The sequence below is a fragment of the Denticeps clupeoides genome, chromosome 1 (genome assembly GCF_900700375.1).
Source record: "Denticeps clupeoides chromosome 1, fDenClu1.1, whole genome shotgun sequence".
In the NCBI taxonomy this organism is placed as follows: Eukaryota; Metazoa; Chordata; class Actinopteri; order Clupeiformes; family Denticipitidae; genus Denticeps; species Denticeps clupeoides.
Genome location: NC_041707.1, coordinates 24,024,886 through 24,047,701, shown reverse-complemented (window position 1 = coordinate 24,047,701; position 22,816 = coordinate 24,024,886). Strand labels below are relative to the sequence as shown.

At 40.9% G+C, this 22,816-nt stretch overlaps 1 protein-coding gene across 1 annotated transcript; it reads right to left on the bottom strand.

Moving 5' to 3' along the window:
- Positions 1-58: 58 nt before the first annotated feature.
- Positions 59-22,590, bottom strand: LOC114799061 (inactive ubiquitin carboxyl-terminal hydrolase 53-like). The gene is made up of 16 exons (XM_028995272.1): positions 22,312-22,590; positions 21,652-21,744; positions 21,439-21,573; positions 20,556-20,669; positions 19,982-20,064; positions 19,456-19,555; positions 19,054-19,200; positions 14,880-15,029; positions 13,422-13,584; positions 12,088-12,249; positions 10,901-11,053; positions 8,086-8,857; positions 6,118-6,194; positions 2,873-2,924; positions 714-1,429; positions 59-638 (listed from the first exon to the last, which is right to left on the bottom strand). Exons 1-16 carry the CDS (start codon positions 22,453-22,455, stop codon positions 559-561), a joined length of 3,141 nt encoding a protein of 1,046 aa, XP_028851105.1. The 5' UTR covers positions 22,456-22,590; the 3' UTR covers positions 59-558.
- Between the last annotated feature and the right edge of the window lie 226 nt (positions 22,591-22,816).

Sequence of the window (22,816 nt, the reverse complement as noted above, 5' to 3'; positions counted from 1 at the left end):
GATTCATTCAGAAGCCTCTATTCCAAACCAGCAAAAAAAAAAAAAAAAAAAAAAAAAAAGAATTTCTTCACAGGTTTAACCAAGACTGAATGGAGTGCAATGCAGTGTATTTTTGTCCACAGATGCTTCCATTGTACATAACCTTAAATTATTTACATTTTCCACTGTAAAAAATGACCTCATAGCAAAACGGACCACAAAGGATCAGACAAAGGAAATCTGTAAAATTTGATTATTCTAGTTAAGTGAAATCATTCTCTTTTGGCTCACAACAGTGCAAATATAAAAAGTGCCAAACAGCAGCTTACGTGCTCCTTGATGGAAAGCTCTTTGCAAAAAGAATAGATCTCATGTTGCTTTTGTACAAAAGAAAAAAAAAATCTGAATCTCTTTGGCATCCAACTCTATGTCCATTCTACAACGTTTTAGAAAGGTCTACATAATTTCATTATAGTGAAGGCCTATTTCAGAAAATTCATGCCTGGAATTTGGATTATGGATCTGGTCATGATGGTAAACACCATTAGAATTGCCTCTGTGTTCTTCAGACATTTCACATCACAGGAACCCATGCTCATCCAGGCCTTTGAAAGAGACTGGGTTCCATTTTGCGGTGGGTTTGGTGGTGGTAGCATAACCTGAAACAGAAAATCAGACTGTAGACAATGTGGCTCTAGTACAAACGGTACCTACTACTCATTTAAAATCCTTACCCGGTTCAATCTTTGCAGGTCTGCGGCCCTCTTCAGGCAGGGGACTTGAGGAGGAAGGAACTGTTCCATCTCCATGATCGCTTTCCCCAGATGAGGAAGGGTCATCAGCTTTAGCATCGTTAATCATGTACAGAGGCGGCCGCTTGTGGTACTTGGCTCGATATGTGTCCGTCATGCAGCTGTCCACAGAAAAGTAGGTTGTTGGCAGTACCGTGTCAGAAGGCAGAGGGGAGTCTTGGTGGGGCCAGTGGCTGGTGAATCTCTCTTCACCCTCGCTCGCAGACAGCTCGTTCCGTTCCTGGTCGGAGGAGCCAGATTTGGAGCTGGAGTCTGAGGAGGATAGAGTGTTTGGATCGACTAGGCTTTCAGCCCATCGCTGTGGGCCAGAGTGGCCGTTTCTGGGTGGAAGAGGGGGGCTAGGGCCATCTTCCCTAGGCTGAAGACTGAAGGGTTTCGGGGGGAGAGGAGGTGCAAAGTTGCGATAGATGTGCTGTCGTGAGGAAAAGGGTGGGAAGGTTGGGGTGGTGTCACTGGAGTGCTGCAAGGTGTCTTCTTGCTCAGAGAATGGGCCCGTAAGGTCATCTGAACTGTTCCACTCAGAGCTGCTGGTTTTGGGGAGGTATGAGGGGAAAAGACCCCCATCTACTTCATCCAATTCATCCTCCATCTCCTCGTTTTTTTCCAGACTACCTGGGGTGTGTTTGAAAGCTCTGCGTCTGTGAAGGAAAAAAGTGTGTTGGATATAAAAGAGTATTATAAAACTGACTTGACTGATGCTAATTTCTGCTTTAAAAACTGGACCGGTATAGGCACTGACCAGGAAGCGCTGGGCATACATATCCTCATGTCCTCTGCATCTTAGTGTACAGTAGGCAGCCATAGGCAGCAGTGTGTGGGGGCAGTACCTTGTTCAAGGGGACTTCAGTGGTATCTTGTGACTTGAACAGTCTACCCTTTCAAGTACAAGTCACTTAAGTTAAACAGATATTTTAATTTTTTTATTTTTTTGGGCAGCACTGCTTGCTCTACATTCAGTGTGTAGTTACATTACATCTGTAATCGGGCATGACAAGCATGACTTTTTAAAAGACCAAAACTGTTTACAGTCCGACATTATTGTGACTGCAGAGGCTGGTCAACCTGACTGTACCAGCATGCTTTGAGAGCACTACGAGCACTAAACTAAGAGGGAAATGAAATGTGTGTGTTGGATGTAAATAGTTGAATGTGTATTAAATGGCAGTACGTAGTGGCACTAGGCAACGCACCATCTGTGTTGCCTAGTGCCAGAGAACAATAGTATGTGATCTGTGGTTCACTGAGTAAAGATGAAAAAGGGCCGACCGGATAAGGAAGTGGACCCATAATCTGAAGGCTGAGGGTTTGAATCCCGAACTGCCAAGGTGCCACTGAGCAAAGCACCGTCCCCACACACTGCTCCCCTGGCACCTGTCATGGCTGCCCACTGCTCACCAAGGATGATGGGTTAAAAGCAAACGGACACATTTCGTTGTGTGCATCCTATGCTGCGTTTCACAATGACAATCACTTCACTTCCACAAAGAGTGAAATGGCTGAAAATGGAGCTGAGGAGGGCAGCTCAAGTCATGGTTTAATATGTTAATAAGCTCTTCATTATCTATGGTGTCTTTGGCAATATTCAACATTGGAAAGTATATTTTGATTTTTTTTCCCCACCTCCACCCAGCTCTATTCTGGGTGACAGGATCTTCATTAACAAATGTATGACTCTGAAGATGAGAAATCAAGTGAGTTCTCTTTTAGTCAAGGCCATGTGTCTCTATGCTTGTTGCACAGTGGTTCTTTGCCTTCCCACTCAGTACCTTGATCTGTGGTCTACCACACTTTTTCTGGAAATCATAAATTGTGGACTACAAATCATTATCATGCTAGTATCATATGAGGCCTTAAACCTCTCTATCATTAAGAAAAAGAAAAAGGAAAAAAACACTTCTCCCATTTTAAAATATAGCTGCTATAATTTGAACTAGCTTCAGGGGATGAAAAAGTTTTATTCTTTACCTTCAATGTTACATTACTGGCTCATCTTTACCAGGAAAATATCCTGCATCACCTACATAAACTGTATTGCTGGAAGCAGAGTTTAAACTTGTGTTTGGCAGATGTCTCAGTCTCACCTTTGTAAACTTGGACTGGATAGAAGGTCTTGAGGTTTCCGGAGATATTCGCCTAAAGAAGAAATGGAAAAGAATTGGAAAAAAATACATTAGGGAATGTTTGCATAATTTTTCTAAATCGTTCAGACATATTTAAAGGGCTTTGTAAAATTAGCAAGTGTTGAAACAATTTGGACAGATTCATTTTAATGTGTTACATTAAGAACATTAAACAGCAGAGGAAGCATTCTCATGATGTTCCCTGCAGTAGAGCTAGTGTGGGGGTCAGGGTAGAGCTTGTCTGGCAGTAGCAATAATATGTTGTTGGAGACTGGAGAGCCCAGGATCTGTTGGATTCAACCCCCCTCCCTTTTACCAGGTCTTTCCCCCCATGCCCCCGCCGGACTATCCGGTTGTAACTGGACAGGCAGGGATCTCATGATGGCATGTGTTTCTGGTGATGCTGGGGCAGCCTTCAGACCCTCAGCCTGATGACACACTGTTCAGTTGATGCTTCGATTGAAGTTACCAAGTCAGTGTTTTTATGACTTCTTGTTAACAAGCCAGTAGGGGGCACACAAACACCACTGTGATGATTTGGGAACATTATTGTCATTTTAGTGAGTTTGCAATTTTAAAATGAATCCTTCTAAACTTTTCAATGCATATAATCCACATTCTTTTAAAATAGTAAAATAATCCATTTGTCTTGATTTAAAAGAAAAAAAGAAAAAAAAAGTAGGCAGTAGATGTGTACATACAAAATTAAAAAAATGTTTTAAAATACATTTTGGGTGGGATTACTTGGATCCAATCATACTATCAGCAAACCCAAATTGCTGTCATGTGTGAAAGGATGCCAGTCACTTAAGTGTGTGTGTGTGTGTGTGTGTGTTCAAGCGTATGGGTGCAAGTGTGATGCGTCAGCACAATCTACGTTCTCCTTTGTCCGTTTTGTTTTTCCCAGTGCATTAGTGTCTAAAATCCCCTCTGCTAGAACAATTATGAGAGGATTGGACTTCAGACCCCATTTTCTATTTTTCAGAGGCTGTCACAGTTAAGCTGCTAAGCTCATGCCTAGAATCTCAGTTGATGGTATTGACTTGTAATGTTGGCAAGCAGGAATAACAAAACCAACTGGAAAACATATAAAACAAATCACTTTAGCTTCTTGAAATGAAACAGGTCAGTCCTGGATCATCAACAAGGTCTTTAAAGAAGACAAAGCTAAATCATGGTTTCATTATAAATCTTAAAACAAAAAAAGGACATGGATCTGAGCATGTCTGCACTGAACAGACTTGAGAGGCTATAAGAAGTTTGTTGGGTCATAAATCAGCGTGGTCAGGCTGTGCTATATGGGACAATGACATCACACACAGCTAAGCAGCTGACGCTGACACACACACACACACACACCTCTTCTTGTGTGCATTTTGAGATGAAAGACATACTGACATACTGAAATAGTCCACATATGAATACAAATCTGCATACAAAATAAAGACAAAGGACATCTGAAAATGTGAATGTGCTGATTGTGCATGCTTAGGCAGTCTTACATTTTTACCAGATTACAGATCAGCAGACCAGAAAGCTGTCAAAAAGTATTTATTGATGCCTAAGAATAACTATTTTCCATCTTGAAACAAAATCTTTTGGGCTATGTGCCTCTGAGAATTAACTCTATGTGCTCTGCAAGGAGAAAATAAAATAATAATAAAAAAAAATTCTGTGCAGCTACAACTTACAATGTGCTACAAATGCGTAAGCCACATCACAGCCTCAGATAAGGTCTCTGCTAATTAAACCAGCAAACCGATCCAGGTCAGACAAGATTACATTTACAAAATATTTACGTAAAACACTAACAATTTATACTGTGCTGCATTGTACATACCCTTTTCTTATAACCCAGTAATTGCTTAAGGTATTACATTTTCAAATAAAGTATGTGGCCATACTCAAATGTGTCAACATTTTTAACAAGCACACCACTATTGTAACCAGGGGGGGTTAAAAATTTTTTTTTTTTACATAAATTTCTAAAACGCATGAGACGGCATGTTGTAAATCCCAAATACAGCAGCACTCAAGTCACTGATTGCAAGAAGTGTTCTCAATTCATGTCACATTCAAATCTTCTAAAATATAAGCCATTAGTGTTGGGACAATGTCCTGTTTCAACTGAGTCTCTTTTTTCCCAAAAAAACAAAGCAATTAAAAAAAAAAAAAAAAAAGATTTAAAGAGCTAGGAGCTGGGGTTTAATGCAGTTGGTGGAGGGATTCTGCACATGGACCCCCTTGGTCAAGACACTCTCTGGTGTAGGGACAGCCTTAAACGCTGTCCTTTCCGCTTTGATTTGTCAGCACTAAAGTCTTACATAAACCACCTTCAAACAGGGTAAACAGATTCTCCTCCACAAGGGACACACACACACACACACACAAACACACACGCACGCACACATCACTGCTGCTCTAAACAGGACTAAGGACTATGTTTAACACCAGCCAGATAACCGACGGCATACTAAATTCCGCTGGAGTGGGAGTTTTGGCTTGTGCACAGACCTAAAATGTTGCTTCATTTGTGTGTTAAAATGCCACCCTCACTGAAAACCTCACTTGTGCCATTTATTCTGGTTGGATGGGCACAGCGGGGTAAACAGGGCCCTTCTCTCTTCCTGACCCCTCGGAAGACACTCTTCACAGTATAGGCTTCTGAGAACTTGCGAGCCCCCCCCCCCCACTTTCAAAATGAACGGCAAACTATTTATTTTCCACCACTGCCCGCCTCCCACTCATCTCCAGCTCTGAAAAGTGACCCTCAAGTGACTTGACAGTGTGGTTATGAGATGAAAAGATTCAGCCTTATAGAGTTCCACATTAAACCAGTCTCAATTTTGCTTTCTTGTACTATATGCTTTTAAAAGTCCTATATTTACATGAGAAATTAGGAATCCATTTAGGAATCATGGTCACTCGAGCCATTTTCAGACCTGTGGTTAGATGAACACAGAGGATGAATATTTTTTAAAAACCAAAATTCCATGGGCAAGTAAACTCTCATATGAAACCCCCGATTCAAATCTACTCCATATGCAGGAATTCAGTGGAATTTGTGGAATGCATAAGATGTCTCCCTTCATGTTCTGCGCAGTGTTTAGGCCAGATTCAGCATGGACCCTGTGATCACATCATCCAGGTACTCTTCCAATTAAACCACGTCCGGATGAAAATGGCCTCCAGGTACAAACGCTTACCGTAAGAGATGGTAGTGTGTGAGATCTCTGCATCTCGAGATCTTGAGTCATCATACCGCCTGTGATAGAACTGGTCCCTAAAACAGACAATTCACAGCAATAAATACTTTGCAGCTGGCATCCAGGCCTAGCATGCACCCCAGCTAACACATCTAACAAACAACTGTCAGCATGCAGACCTTTCTGCAGCTCACGTTTTATCCTGATTACCTTTAATCTATACCCGGGCATAAACACACATGCGCCACTCTTGCTTTACACCAGTGTACTGGCTGACACTTAACCACAATTTTTTTTTCCCCTTTCTGGGGCAGTGGTGGCCTAGCGGCCTTTGCCACTGAGCAAAGTACCGTCCCCACACACTGCTCCCCGGGCACCTTTCATGGCTGTCCACTGCTCACCAAGGTGATGGGTTAAATGCAGAGATATTTCATTTTGTGAACGGTGTGCTGAGTATCCATTGGACTGCTGCAAAAGGGTCTCACTGAGGCATGCTGGGAAGGCTCTCTCCTTGTATTTAATGCTCAGCTAGACAGAAGCATCTGACACTAGCAGGTTTTCACCCGTTTAGAGGTCCACATAATGGCCGGTAAATACACAACACATACGCCTCTGCTGACACCAAGACTGAGTTTGAATTGATTTAAAACACTCTGCAGCCTTTTATAGTCCATAGAGAGCAGTGAAATGTGATCAAATCAAATCAACAATCCTTACTAAAGCACAGCAATTCTGCACCCTTACACAAATGCACACATGCACTTTTTAACTTTCAACTGAATACATCATGGGAGTATATACGTTTTAAGACATTATTATAACGGACTGAAAACAAGGTGCATTTAGGCACTGAATGAGAAAGAAAAACTCATAAAAGCATTTTATACCAGTTAGTCTATTCTGTCATTTTAAATTGATGGTGGACACCATAGACTTTTGTAAACCACTGTGTCTTTGGACTACCTCCAAATATCTACTAGTGTTTAATTCCTAGCTAAAGGGTTATCATGCTACATACAAGCAACATACAAGAACTACTGAACACTTTACAGGACAAGATTCTCTAATTTCTATTCCCAAAACCACTGCTAGCAATGGCTATACAAACAGTAAAAAACACAATTTGCACTGTTGTCTGCAATCTGTAGCAATGAAATTGCAAGCCAGATACAACTGACTGGTACATTGTGTAATAAAAACAGGACTGTCAAATCCAAACCAATCAAAAAAAAAACTGATTCTGAAAGCACATTATCATGTGAGTAAAGGACAGCTACAAATAGGATTGTGTGAACTGGTTCTGAACAAGCAACTAGCAGAGTAATCATTTAGGGGCAGCCTTATCAAGGCTGATCAAATAACGGAGTAAGACTTTTCATATAGTTATATAGGTTTCAAAACACACCAAGACCCACAGATTTTCGTCCAGAAAAGGCAAGACTTTGCTGGTTTATTTTCCCATACATTTCACACTAGGAAAAACCAAGCCAGTGAGACTAGCTTCCATTCAAAAAACAGCACAGACACATAATCCAAATAGTTATTAATATTTAATGATTATGTACTTTGGGAAAATATTTGAGGTATGGAAGCCTCAATAAAAAGCATGATCAATAACTGGTGAAAAACATTTGTCTGATTAATTGACTAAGGAATAAGTGTACCACAAGTGTACATTGCTCTAATACATACATAACTATTGAATCAAAGCAGACACGAACAAAAGAGGACCAGAATAAATTTGGCAGAAAACACTGAAACTCCCCCTTCACTTCTGTTGCTTGACCATACTTCCTGGTCACAATCAATTTCAAAATAAAATCCCAGTGCATAATATTGACGAATGAAACCATGCATACGAATTAACAGCTTTTTTCAGGTACCTATTTCTGCTCTGAGGAGGATATTCATTATTCCACCACAAAACATTAACAAAAGATGAAAAACAGAAAAAAAACTAACATTTACCTTGAAGGATGGGCTTCAGGTATGGGCCTCAGTTCTTTGGTAATGACGTTCTCCACCACAGGAGAGTCCAGGTTGGCAGAGCCATTGCTGAGGCGGTCACTGCTCTCATAGCCAGACTCTGTGCGCTGGATTTTCCAGTTGTCGCTGCGGACCTTTAGGTTAGCCTGGCCCTTAATTCGCTCCTGGTCCTGAGGGCCGCCATGGCTATCCGAATCCAATGAACTGCGACTGCCCATCTCATGTCGCTGCTCATCCTCATAGATGGTCATCAGGCTCTTGGGTTTGCGATCTTCGTGGCTTGTCCAGGCCACATCTCGCTCATATAGCGGTTGCTCCTGAAAGGGACCTTGTCGCCGAGGGCTGCTGTTACCCCACTGTCCTTGGTCATTCAACACATGGTCCACATTGAGTGCCTCACGCACTGGCCTCCATACTCTATTAGTGCGTCCTGAGCGCCCATTGCCCTGACACTCCCGTGAGTCTTGACTGCTGCTGTCTGTGTCATATCCATTTGCAATATCCAACCGTCGGCCGTGTTGCCCACCGCTGTAACCTCCTGCTGTGCCTCTGCTGCTGCTGTCACCGTGCAGAACAGCTACCCTACCCTGCGAGTGTGCACGAGGCTCATATGTTGTTCGGCTGGGGTAGTGGGGTCTGTCAGTCCGTAAGGGACCCCTGCCCTGGCTGCTGTACAGTCTTGGCTCCATGTACTGCCGGAAGCCATTCTCTGGAGGGGACAGGGAGCGAGACAGTGTCTTCTCTGATTGCATATCTACCAAAAAAAAAAAAAAAAAAAAATGTATTACTCATTATAGCTTATGGCATGTCTGTAAAGAGGATTCACATTTTACCCTTTTCTTAAAACACAAATCATAATATGAGTGAATTCATGTATTGTAGCCACTACCGCATTTTAAAATGATCAGGAATACCTCAAATTATCTTTTTTTTATATATATATATATATATATAAAAAAGCAACAGAACAGGGCACAGTGTGTAAGCAGAGCAGAGCTGTAATGTGGTCTTGGCAGTTGCAGGGCCATTCATCTTCAATGGAAGAAGACAGGCGCTTTTAACAGCCTGGATGACCTTTCTTGGTGAAAGGAGGAGAGTTTCCATGCAGAATATTGCTGAATCTGGCTCAGTTAAATCTGGCACACACACCCCTCAACTGCCCTAATGTGTCAAAATGCCTTTGTGTCAGTGGACACTGCCAAGTTCAGCAAACCCCCTGGATTTCGTCAAAGGCTGCTGATGTGTGTACATGTCTTCAGTTTGGCATTTAAAACACCAGTAAGTGTGTAGTCAAACTGTAGAGATAGAATTTCAGTGACACCCAAAGGTGACAATGCATCTCAGAGTCCAATAAAAAATTTTTTTTATTTTTTTTTAAATACATAAAAAAAAAAAGACAGATATACCTGTTAGCGTGTTGCCAGACAATTACAAACCCAATAAGTAAAATCAGTATCTCTGTGGTTTATTATGGAGGGTCTGAGCTTGTTGAATTAGTGCAGTCAGCTCTGTCACAGACGGGTCAGGCTAGTTGTGCTCCTGTTTGTGCTGTGACCCATGGACAATATGAATCGCAGTGGAGATCAAGTGCCCAGTAGTGACACCTCAGACACCTGCACTGCAGTCACTAATGTCCACTAACGCCCTGCTAATGCCTAGTCGTAAAAGAGGACTGGTGCAATAAAGGGGAACGGTCACTGTTACAACCAATTTGCATGTCCTCCAAGCTCCCAGCATGGAGGCATTACGTTCTTTGTGTTACACACAAGTGTTCTGAAAAAACCTGCAGCATTTCCCCCTGACAAATACATGCACATTCACAAACTCACACAAGGGGGTGTTTGTTGTGCTGTTATTGCTCCCTTCAGAAAGCCGCATGCATGATTGCTTTCATTGTAATTAATTGATTTGCACACTCAATGTGACTGAATGTTTTGACATTTACATTCATCTAAAATGCAGGCAGATTGAATTTGTGCCACGGAACACATCAAAATCTTTCAGTCTAATGGACTGCGGTCGCAGCATGGTGAGGTGGTATAGAGTAGGAGGTAATTTGATGTGGTGTGAGTGCTGATACGGGTTTTACAAAAGGGGCCATCGCCACACTCTGGAGCATAGCTGAACGCTGATGTATGTGAGCGCAGGCCCATCAACGTGGCTTCTAATGAGCCATTAGGCAGCTGGAGGGAGGGGAATTGTGCTGACAATTAAATTTGAATGAAATCACTCTGCACACTCTTCTGATGATACATGGTGTGTCTTTGTCTCAGGCATAGCACAGAGAAAAAAAAAAAAGTGAGCGAAGATGATGACTACATGGCGACTGAATGAATGACAGAATTTCAGTCAATGACCACGCTTACTCTCTTGGCAAAAATACCAATCATGCCAAAATTTCAATTAGAATATTTTCAGTAACAGTGTCATGAAAAAAGCCTTAATCAGTGCTCCTGCTCCAACAAGAAGGTTTATTATTGGGCAGTGTGGTCACTGCTCTGGCTGTTCAAATTGACTGTTGCAGAGAGAGTCAAGAATTCTTCATTATGAAGTGGCTGTGACTGCTCGAAATGGGAATGGGGGGGGATAAAAAAAAAAAAAAAAAAAAACTAATCTTTTTCTCCTAGGCCAGCTTATACAAAGACCAGTGGTGTACCATAGCAAGCCACTTTTTTCTTAGTTTCATCCTATGAAATGCAATAAAGGTGCAGCAGCTTTAATTAAAGAAATAAGTGCTATATGGAATGTAACAGAACAGATTTTTTGTTGCAGGACTGCCTGTGTGGTTTGTGTTTACCTCTGTTCCTTAACGTGTCATGTCGTCTCTGGGTTCGCTCTGACCTTTCTGATTCCTTCTTAACTAGATTGGCTACCCTCATCTCCCCAGCCCTCTGGGCCACCTCTTTTGAAAGCTCCCGTAATCGGCTCTTGGGATCGTTGAATATTTTAACTGTGGAGGAAAAAACATTTACATTAACTCACCATAACTACACAACATAACTACACATGTTATCTGTGTGGGGGAGAGAGCAAGAGACAGGATGTTAAAAAGTTGTATATATTTATAAGCATGTATAAATGAAGTAAGGCAAGAAACAGTCCTGCAGAAACATACATTTACATTTCAAGATTGCAGTAAAGCAGGAAATTGTATGAACCTGAATTTCAATAGACAAGATGTAACATAAATAACATGTTTGTGTGTGTGTGTAAAATATATATATATATATATATATATATATATATATATATATATATATATATATATATATATATATATATATATATATATATATATATATATATATATATATATATATATATATATATAAAATGTGAATACTTAAGTGCACATTTATGATTTATCCTGTTGCATATATGTGTGTGTGTATAAGGTAAGTGTTGGGATGATGCCAATTGACACCCACTGAGGCTCCTTATAGTGATCGATGCTGGGCGGTTGCGAGATCAGCATTCTGCTGTATGGGAAATTCATTGAGCTGGCACTGCAACACCCCCCCCCCCTCTCTCTCTCTCTCTCACTCGCACACACACACACACACACACACACACACACACACACACACACACACACACCACCCTCAAAAAAATGCCAAGCAGCCAAGATCATCTTCCTTAAATTCAAACGTGAAACTGACCATCAGTCCCTTTATCTGACCTCTTTTATGGCTGTACCTCACTGAGTGCAATTTTGGCAATCAGTATGGTGGTCTAGCATTATATTTTTCTAAGAAGGTGAAGACTTAGGAAACAAAGCTAATGTGTAAGCACTCCCTAATTACAAATAGAATCTAGGGCAATAATGTCAGTACCCTCCTGCTATCTCTTTCATCCTCACTTGTACCATGAGCTTTGTCTTTTTCCAAAAGTATTTGTATTTTAAAAATAAGCCCAAAATGCCATGATTACTACATTGAGTCACATATATTACTCTTGTTAAAAAAAATTCAAAAGTGGTGGTACCTGGTCCTCTCCCGCCACTGGTCTGGTTGCTTCCTCGGCTGAAGAGCGATGCGGGCGTTTTCTGCTTCAGGGTTCCTTGGCCAGACAGAGCATTCAGATTTTCTTTGGTCAACTCGAGCTTCTTGGGTGCAACCAGAGGGGTCTCTGGCACTAAAGAAAAACCTAATATATACACACATTTAAGATATGGACATGAATACATGATATTAATAATAACTGATACACAGAAAAATTATACAGCTATATTATTTAACCACATAACCATGCCTACAAGTCCATTAAAACTCCTAACTCAACAAAAGAAAAAGGATACATCTAGATACATCATAGTGAGGTTAGTGGAAGTGGGAAATTAACAGAAGAAGCCATAAATTAATGCATGATGGTAGGGGACACTGGGACGCAGGATCAGTGGGAAGTTCAACCCCCAGTCAGACAACCTATACTTCAAAAAGTGCAATTCTACAATGTTGTATCAAATACAAAAGTGTTCCAAGATCCTGTCAAGTTCCACAATAAGCATCTCTCTCAATTTTAAAAGGATCAGTCCAGTCAACACTAAATTATTACAACTATAAGTTTCTATTATTTGTACCAAATTTACTACATTTAAATTAATGTGAAAAAAGTATAAAATATACAATCAGTCTAAATGAATGTTCATTCAGTATGTATGTGGAACTGGTCCTGGTTTAACAGGGAAATTGAGCTGTTATAACAGTGGTCTAAAATTAGAGCACACCAGTCAATTAGCATTAATCAATAGTCATTAGATCTCAGGTCACCCAAGCTGTTTTCTGACATGCACTGCAACCCTGAACCTATCTAGACATCACCCTGAGGGGCTCTATGTGTGAATGCAACTGTGCAAACCAGTTGAACCAGACATTAAATGGGATTCACCCTGCCAGCTCCCTGTTACAAAGTCCATGTAATGCCTGTGTATAGACAGAGTATTGTCCAGTGAACCAAATAAGTGGGCATGTAGATGACGTTTTAATCATGGGAACAACTGAAAAATACAAATATCTGAAAACACACCAATAAAAACAAAATAAAAAGAAATTCTGAGTGTATGAAAAATTCACAAAACCGCTAGGGTTAAGTTTCCAGACATTGAACAGCAATTCCTCCAAACAATTGGTAATTTCAACCAAAATACCAGGCTGGTCAGGCTAGACCAGGAACAGACTGACAGTGCATCTGGCAAAAAAGTTATTTATTTGGACAATAGTCATCTCCTTTTTAAGATTAAGTGTGACAGCCAATGACAGAATCCTCCATGTTAACATGAAGTGAGCTGCTGGGCTAGCATAGCTTTTGACATTTCTCACCAGTGGTGTCCCCATTGGCAGGACTCTTGTTCCAGATGCTGCTGGGTTTGGCAGAGTCGTCTGTATGCACTGCACTGCCGTCTGGGTTGGAGTAAAACAGAAGCAGTGGCTGGAAGTGGCCCCGAATGCATTTGACCACCACATCTTTCCATTTTGTGCCAACCTATAACAAATAAAAAAAAATCTGAAGAATTCAGCAGACTGAACCTGCTATCTTAAAAGTAGGTTTATTTGGCAAAACTACAAAATCTGATGTTGATTCATTCAGAAGTCCTAAAGTGAATTGTCTTAGAGAGTGCAATTAGGTGTGTACATATTTCTCTTCGGCACAGAGGATATATTCTTGACAGATACTAGGACATGGACATGGACAGAACTCTCCCCTACACTCACGTAATGTGCGTGATCTAGCCTGACAAGGTAGGTTTATTATTAGAAACCCCTCATATTATTTTCCCCCTCATAAAACAGGTTCAGGTAAGAGGTACACATCTGTGTTCTGCTACATGGCTACGGAGCATGACTACAGGCAAACAGATGGAGACAAGGTCCTTAATTATACAGGGAAAGAGACAAAAAGAAAGAAAAAGAACAGAACAAAAAAAGGATTGATGTCTTGAGGAATGTCCCAGCACATGCCACATGGATCCAAACATGAGAAATCAGTAGTGACTGGGCATCCATAAATGTCCCAAGCTCAAACATTTGCAATATAATTGCATTACAAAAAAATAAAAATAAATAAATACACCAACAGGAACTCTGGGTTGGTTACCCAGAAACTGCACTAATTGAGTTCATTTAAAGAACAGCACATTTTAAACAACAATATTGATTCACTGCACAAATTAAACAACACTTTAGTCCATGGACAGACTGGAGTGTGTGGACCATGATGGTGTACAGCATTTAGTTCATAATGGCTGTTTAGAGGTTATGAGCAGCAGAAGAGTTTTATGTTTTTAGTCTGTTGTGTGGTTTAGTGAACAACAGAATTCATTTTTTCAGGTTAGCAGTAACTCTGCTATATGTCTGTGTGTGTGTGTGTGTGATATTTGGTGGGGGGTCTGTGTGTGTGAGAGAGTGAGCAAAAGATTTATCTTGGTGAGTTGGTGACATGCGGCTTTCGGTGCTGAACTGCACACACAGCACAAGCAGCACAACCAGAGAGAGCTGATAGATTGAACCAGTCCCACCCACCTACCAAGGACTGGCCACTGAATCTAAATAGAGATTAAAACCTAGATACACATTGAGGGATACGAGCACACAGACAATGACTGTGATTATGGAAACCTACAATTTTGCCAATGATTACAATTGAGTAAAAAAAAAACATTGAAGTTCAACCCTGTCATAACTATATATATCTCAGATATTTTATAATCACATTTTTGTACATATCTGATTATACATGTCTTAAGTGTCCATTTCAGATAGTTTGTTCAGGGAACCCACCTCTTTGACAGTAGCATCATCAAAAAAGACCCATTTGGAGGATTTAGTGTGGAAGGCAAAGGCACAGTAATGTTTACTGGAATAGCAGATCATCCCTACCAGGTGGAGGTCACTTTTTTTGGCATGTTCATCTGTCACTCTGTAAAAGAGCTGCACAACAAAACAAAAAGTGTGTTTAACAAACTTTGTAAGCAATAGAATTTACAGTACCACATACTGCTAATAGGGATGGGAATCTTTTGGCATCTCTTGATTCCGAAGAATTTGCAACAATGATAAAATGATTATAAATGCATCTTTTTTCATAAACAAAACTATTTGTAATGGTCTAAAATGAATCAATATACTTTAATCATAAAACAGAAGTAGTGTGTACAATTAATTAAAATCTGACTCAGTATGGTTTACATAATAACAACTATACTAAAGTCTTAATTTTCATTGATGAAAAATGAGACAAGACGTTATTTCCTCGTTTAATCATGTTATTATATCATGGTTTCTGTGTTTTGTATCACCCATCTGGTTGTACAGATGACATTGCTTCCGCAATAAGCAATCATGGCATTAATTAGATTTCAGGATACTTGTGGTGGTTTAGCTGATTGCTAGGAGAAAATGAAGCGACCTTTAAATCTACTTTAATGTGAAGTAGAAGAGAAAACAGAATGTGTGATCAAAAAAATATGGATCAAATCAGAGAATCTATAAAGTATCAATAATAAAATAATAAGATAACTGTCAGTAACTGTCATCAGTATATGTTGACTAACACATTAAACAGTAAAGGTTTAAAGATTTCTCTGACTAACCTATAACTGAAACATTACTAGAATGAAATGAGTAAATAATATGACAGCTTGACGCAAAGACTAAAGTTAAGTCAACTGGAAAGACAAAATTTTGAACATATACAGTTGAAACCAAAAGTTTACATATGCTGTATTTTTTCTAACTGTCTGATATTAAAACATACAAAACCCTTTCAGTTTTAGGCCCGTTTGGATGGCTGAAGCTGGTAAAAGTGTATCACAATCCACAGTGAAACGAGTCCTGTACCGACATGCGCTGAAAGACTTCTCAGTAAGGAAAAAGGTTCTGACCTCAAGGGGTATTTCATTCCACCACCGAGGGGCCAAGACGGAGAAGAGTCTATATGAATGTCTTTTACCTTTAGTGATGGGGGGGACCAGGCGAGCAGTACTGGAGGCTCGGTGTATACGAGGTGCAGTGCGAGGTGTAATAAGGGCTGTGAGGTAGGATGGTGCTACTCCATGTTTGGTTTTGTAGGCCAGCATCAGTATTTTGAATCTGATGCGTGCAGCTACTGGGAGCCACGTAGCAGAGGGGTGGTGTGGGAGAATTTGGGAAGGTTAAAGATCAGTCGTGCTGCTTCATTTTGTATGAGTTGTAGAGGTCGGATGGTACTGAACCAGTAGCTGGGTGGCCTGTGTTGATAGATAAGGGTGGATTCATCTGATATTGTAGAGAAGGAATCTACATGAGCGGGAAAGACTGCTGATGTGAGTAGAGAAGGACATAAAGGCAACATAAAAGCCAGATTACACTTTGCAAATACACACAGGGACAAAGACCTGATTTCTGGAGACATGTCTGATGAAACAAAAATTTTACTGTTTGTCCATAATGACCATACTCATATTTGGAGGAAAAAAGGGGGAATACTTGGGAACACCATCCCAACTGTGAAGTACGGAGGTGGCAGAATCATGTTGTGGGGGGTGTCTTGCTCCAGGAGGGACTGGTTCTCTTTGCAAAATAGATGGCATCATGAAGAAAGACATCTCAAGACATCAGCCAGGCGCAAATGGGTCTTCCAAATGGACAATGACCCTAAGCATACTGCAAAATTTGCTACAAAGTGACTTAAGGACAACAAAGTCAATGTTTTGGAGTGGTCATCACAAAGCACTGATCTCAATCCCATAGAAAATTTGTGGTCGGGGCTGAAAAGACATGTGAGAGCAAGACAGCCCACAAACCAGTTCTGTCATTTTGGGAATATAAATGGGCCTAAGACTGAAAAAACTAAAACCGATTTAATATCATACAGTAAGAAAAAAAAGCTGTATACCAGCACTGCAAAGACCAGACAGGAAAAGCTTACTTGTAATAATAATACCATAGACTTCAGCATATTCTTAAAAAATATTCTAAAAAAAATAAATAAAGTCCATGGACCCTGTAAATGTTACATGTCATCTATACATAATATAGATGACATGAAGAGCAAGATTTCTATAACATTCACGTTTCCTCAGGCACTCAACAGGCATTTGTATGAGCTGTTATTGCAAAATGTGCTGCTCCGTTTTCTTGAATAACAGGTTTTCCCAAAGCCACCTTAAACAATGGCTGCCACAGATGGAGGCTGTTTTAGCACCCAAAACAATCACATGGAACACAAGAAAATGCCTTTGTAGGCATCCATGGTGATCTGGTGAATTAATCCACAACTGGAATGTATTCAAATCCATGAGAGGCCACAGAAGGGGAGATGTTTGGTTTGAACTTGACAGAAGTAGGTCATTGTTCTAATCTCAATGTGAAAGAAGAAAATAAAAGGTTGTTTTTACAATGTAGACATGCCTTGAGGACTGTCAAGTCTGGATGATTCAAACACATCTCATTTTGAGGTCTTGTGACCAGCAGGCCACAGTTTGACTGCCATATAAAAATATGGAGATAGTAAGCTTTTGATAACTGAAACTTTGTAAAATTCACATGGCTACAGACTAATTCAAAGACACTACAGAGACTGTGGGGACAGCTAGGCGTCAACAAGGTCAGTGCCACACATTCACACTCATTCCCTCATGCACACATACACAAAGACCCCTGGCAGTGTGAGGCTGACATGAGGTGACCTTCTGGTGACAGAGAGCTTTGGATCAGCCTGGGCCAGTGGAGCATAGTGGGTGGTTACACAATAGTGGCTGAACAGCGCAGATAAAGATGCACTTTAGCTCCCTCATATGCTGTGGAGCACCATTAAAACTGCCACAGTCCACCACAATGACAACATTCAATCAGTGGAGGGGATAGGGGAAGGAGGGTTCCACCCCCATGTCTTCAACAGTCAACACGACGCAAATCTACCGAACAACATTTTTACATATTTCCCCATCAATCTCTCCCAAACTATCAGCAACACTATCTCTGAGCAATCAGTGAGTTGTTGCTATTTTAAAACAAGACTACAACAACACTACTCTGTAGCGCAACCAGACGCAGAGTTTACATTTCACCTGCTAACTAATTCTTTTGCACTGAATGGCTCTATAATGGCACTCTATAAGTGCATCCAGAAAGTATTCACAGCATCACTTCTTCGACATTTTGTTATGTTACAGCCTTATTACAAAATTAAATAAATGCATTCTTTTACTCAGAATTCTACACACAAAAAAACCCCGCAAATGCAGCCTTAAGTCTTTTTGAATATGATGCCACAAGCTTGGCATGCCTTATCCTTGGACAGTTTCGCCCATTCCTCTTTGCAGCACCTCTCAAGCTCAGGTTGGATAATCTCGCCAGGGATGTTCAATCAGATTCAATTCAATTCAATTCAAGGCCATGGGCCTTTCACTAAGGAGTGGCTTCCATCTGGCCTTTCTACCATACAGGCCTGATTGTTGGATTGCTGTCTTTCTAGAAGGTTCTCCCCAGTTGACAGACGACCTCTGAAAGAGTGACTATCGGGTTCTTGGTCACCTCCCTGATGAAGGCCCTTCTCCCCAGATTGCTCAGTTTAGGTAGCCTGTCAGTTCTAGGAAGAGTTCTGGGTTTTTTTTATGGAAGATGGAGGCCACTGTGCTCATTATGACCCACAAAGCAGCAGAAATGTTTCTGTAACCTTCTCCATATTTGTGATACCAGATCCTGTCTCGGAGGTATACAGACAATTTTGGAATAAAGCTGTAACATAACAAAAGGTGTGTCTGTACTTTCCGGATGCACTGTATATTGCCTGGAAGGCTGTGTATGCACTATTCTAATGAAAAGGCTTTTGGTGGATTCCATGAGTGTACACTTCTGGTGTGTACAAGAGGATTTTGCATAGCTCTCCAGCAACACTGGATCTTCTGAATCAGAATTTTAACATGCTCACTTGAAATTAATTTAAAAAAGGCTAAAAGTACATCACACTCACCCCTGACAGGTTGAGATGTGGCCCCAGTGAGCGGATGACCTCTTCAGTCAGGTCTGAATGCTCAGAGTCCCACACAAAGCCAATGGTGACTATCTCAGGTGAGTTCATAAGCACACGGCGAATCTTTATCCGTTGGCCACAGTTGCTCTGAGAAGAGAAACACATCTTGGTTCCAATGATTTAGAATTAGAAACTATTATATTGGCAGGCTAACTACTGCCAAGAAAAATAAAAGGCTGGGTTATTTTGAAACTTCAAGTGATGTGTAGAATTTCACTGACCGAGGTTCTTTCTGACTCTGCATGCTTAAAAGTCAGTGTCAATATTCAAAAAAAATGTATAAACTGAAACATAAGTTCAATCCAAAATTATCCAAAATCAGGCTGTTCACTGGCCACCTACTGGGCAGTTCCGGAGGTCTCCAGATGTACTAGCTGCTTGCAGAAGTTCCCCAAACGTGTCGGTGTGTAACTTCTCCTCTCTCCGGTCATAGACTTGCTGGCTGAAGAAATAAACAAAAACTTCTCAAACCTTTCGTCAAGCACATGACAATTGTGTTTGTAAAGATTAGATGGCACACTGTAGAAATTATTATAATAAAAACATTATTTATTATAATAAATTGTATTAATAATATTAGATGTAGTATATTAATATAGACAAATGTGACTACAGCTCTGTGGGGTTTGTTTTTACACTGTTTTGTCAGTTTGGTTTGTCAAAAATGGTGTGAAGTTGTTTTCAGCCCAGTTCTCAGAAGTCTACGGTCCTGATATTGTACATGATTTCAATTCCAAACTTTCTTTAATTAGGCTGAGATGATTGTTAATATCCTAACTATGCAGGATGGTTGTAAGAGAGAAGGAAAAAAATAAGATGGCTTCTGTCCAGACTGTCCAGACATGGATGATATGGGTTGCGGCCTTACCACAGGGCGGTGGTGGAAACATAGTGGACCAACTCTGTAAAGGGCAAAGGGTCAGACGACGCTCCGCAACTCCGGCACACAGACTGCAGAAAGCAAACAGCCGAGTGAGCAAGGCACCACTTAGCCACTGCTAAGTGCTAATTACTGCTCTCAGTGGGATATTTTGGAGGACAGTAGGGGTACAGACTGAGGTTACAGGCACCTGGGTCATTTCTGAGTAACATGCATAGGCAAAAAGAATTTGCTTTTGTGTTCATTATTTTCCCCTAATGTGGCCATTTTGGGCGCCGATGCTGTGCAAGAATCATTGCACAGCACCTTACACAGACTCTGACTAAAACATGGTGTGGTTTTCATAATGGATCAGTAGTGCATTAGATATGGGTGTCAGCACCACAAATGGGATCATTTTTTATTTTTTCCATGAGTATTCCAACATGACAACATGACTAATTGGGAGACCCTCACTAATGACAGTGATCTATGTTCAATACACACACAAAAATGTGATTAAGAGAGAGAGAGAAAGAGCGAGCGAGAGGAAAGAAGGGAAAAAAAGGCAGCGAGTTCATACCTGTTCATACAGTGTCATGGCAAACTTCTGATGTGTTATGCATGACTTGGATGTGCAGGAATCTGTTTCAGCATTAGGAACTATGTGCAGGTGGATTCTTTCTAAAATATTCTCCTGTAAAAACAGAACATAATATTCTCACATCCTCAAAGGAAATTTTCATTTTCACAACCAAAAGGTACAGCTTGGGGAAAGAGATCCCCAGAAATAAGGTGTTGCTAATGAGACACTGGTTAATTAGTTGTCTGTTCATAGGTTAGAGACTGACTGGTAAATAAGACTTCTCACTGTGGTGCTGATGTACTAAAGAGAAGCCAATGGCTTCATTTCTACACAGAGCTGCTGCGCTAAACAGAAAAAGATTATATCTCTGTGCTAAGCAGGTTTACTGCAATTATCCTGCAGGGACGAAGCCTTTGTTGGCCTGGGGGAAGGACAATGCTTACTGCAGGACAAATGTTATTCTGTGGCCCAGTGAAAACAAACTGAAGCAGGAGGGTTGAAATAATTACACTGATTTGGAACAAATCTTTAGAACATTATCAACCCTAAATAAAATATCAAGTTTTATAAGCTGCAGTACATAGTAAATGCTAATGAGCAGAGTGATTAAATGACAATTTATTACTTTCTTTGGGGAACATAACATTGTTCCAAAATACTGACCACAAAATTTCATAATATTCTGAGTGCTTATAGGGAAGGAGATTAAACACACTAGAGTGTCAGTGTGCTCATGTGGCCATTACATCACATCCCTTACTGATTAAACTCTTACATCATCTGAGGAAATAGCAGATAAAGCGTGGCTGTGGTGAACAAAGACATAGGAGGGAACACACCCCAAAACACCAGCACTGCTGTGCCTCAATTACACACTTACAAAGCACTCTGCAGCATCATCCATGAAGCCTAACTGGAAGCGCTGCTCATCCTTAAAGGTCTCAGCCAGAGCGTTACGGAGGTTATCAGAAGGCAGGGCTCGCTCTCGACTATGCTGGAACTGGCAAAAAATGCCCTGAAAACAGACAGATAAGACTTTAAGACTTACTTACTTAATTAATATTTGTCAAACTTATTAATTTTTTATTCATACCTTTAATGCACAGAAGATACATGAATCCCCAAGGCAATAGTGTGTAGGGAGCTGCCGCAAACTCCTCCTGAAGATATCCAGCTGCCAGAGAACCTGGGAAACAAAATAAGATTCACTCACAACCAACTGCCAAGTAATAAACAACTATGTGCGTGTCTTACACGCTGCTTCGCAGTTACAGTGTTCTGCTCAAGCACTTTTCACTCCCTGATGAAACTGCTCAAACCAGGGACATCTGAAAGACATGGGAGACTAAAATCCTGACTCACTGGACCTCATAAGGGCAAGAGGAACTAGGGAAGCCCAAATTCTGCCTACGGAATAAGCTCACTGCCACTGACAGCGAGTTTACTCACACTGTCCATCATTCCACCCCAGGAGAAAAATAACCTTCCAGTAACATGCTGGTGAAGCAGACAGTGAGTCAGAATTTGGATGTGGCGTAGGAAACTGACTGTAGTCCTCAGGGTAGATATGACTCAATTGCATAAATGTTTTTGTGATGAACTTTTTTTATTTAGGCTCTCTTGTGATGTAATACATGAGGGACACTAGACAGTCAAATGCAAATGTTAAACTTCTTTACACCTGTAAAAATGACTTTCAAAACATGGATTTATAATTCTGCTCAATTCATGTGTGGTTAGAGTAGCTACTCACCTGCACTGCACTGTTGAGAAAGCAGCTGTTCTGTCCCGGCTCATTCAGTAGCCCTTTAGTGGGAGCAAGTGACAGCATGCTCCCTGGCTGGTAAGACCTCCCTAGATTGCCTCCTGGCCTTCTGAAGAACTTGACCCATGCCATTGGATTGGGGGTGGGGGAGGATCTGCTTTCACAGGGACCAAGAGTCAGGCTGGGGGGGTAGTGGTGTTTACTCCCTTGGGAAAGAGCCTTGTGATCCAGATGCTATGTTACTCCTCCAGGAGAAGATCCAGCATTGCGACACTGGAGATCTATTAAACAGGCTCTTGGACGCACCAGCATGAAGCATGTAAAGAACCAAAACCCAATGAGGTCTTCAGAGTATACAATGTTCTGTTGGGTTCTGAGGGATATCTGGAGGAATAGCAAGCTGCTGTTGTTGTTGTTCACAACCCGAATACTCCAATGTCTCTTGGTCTTTGCCGCATGGCTGTTCAAAGATCAACAGGAAATCCTTGTCTCA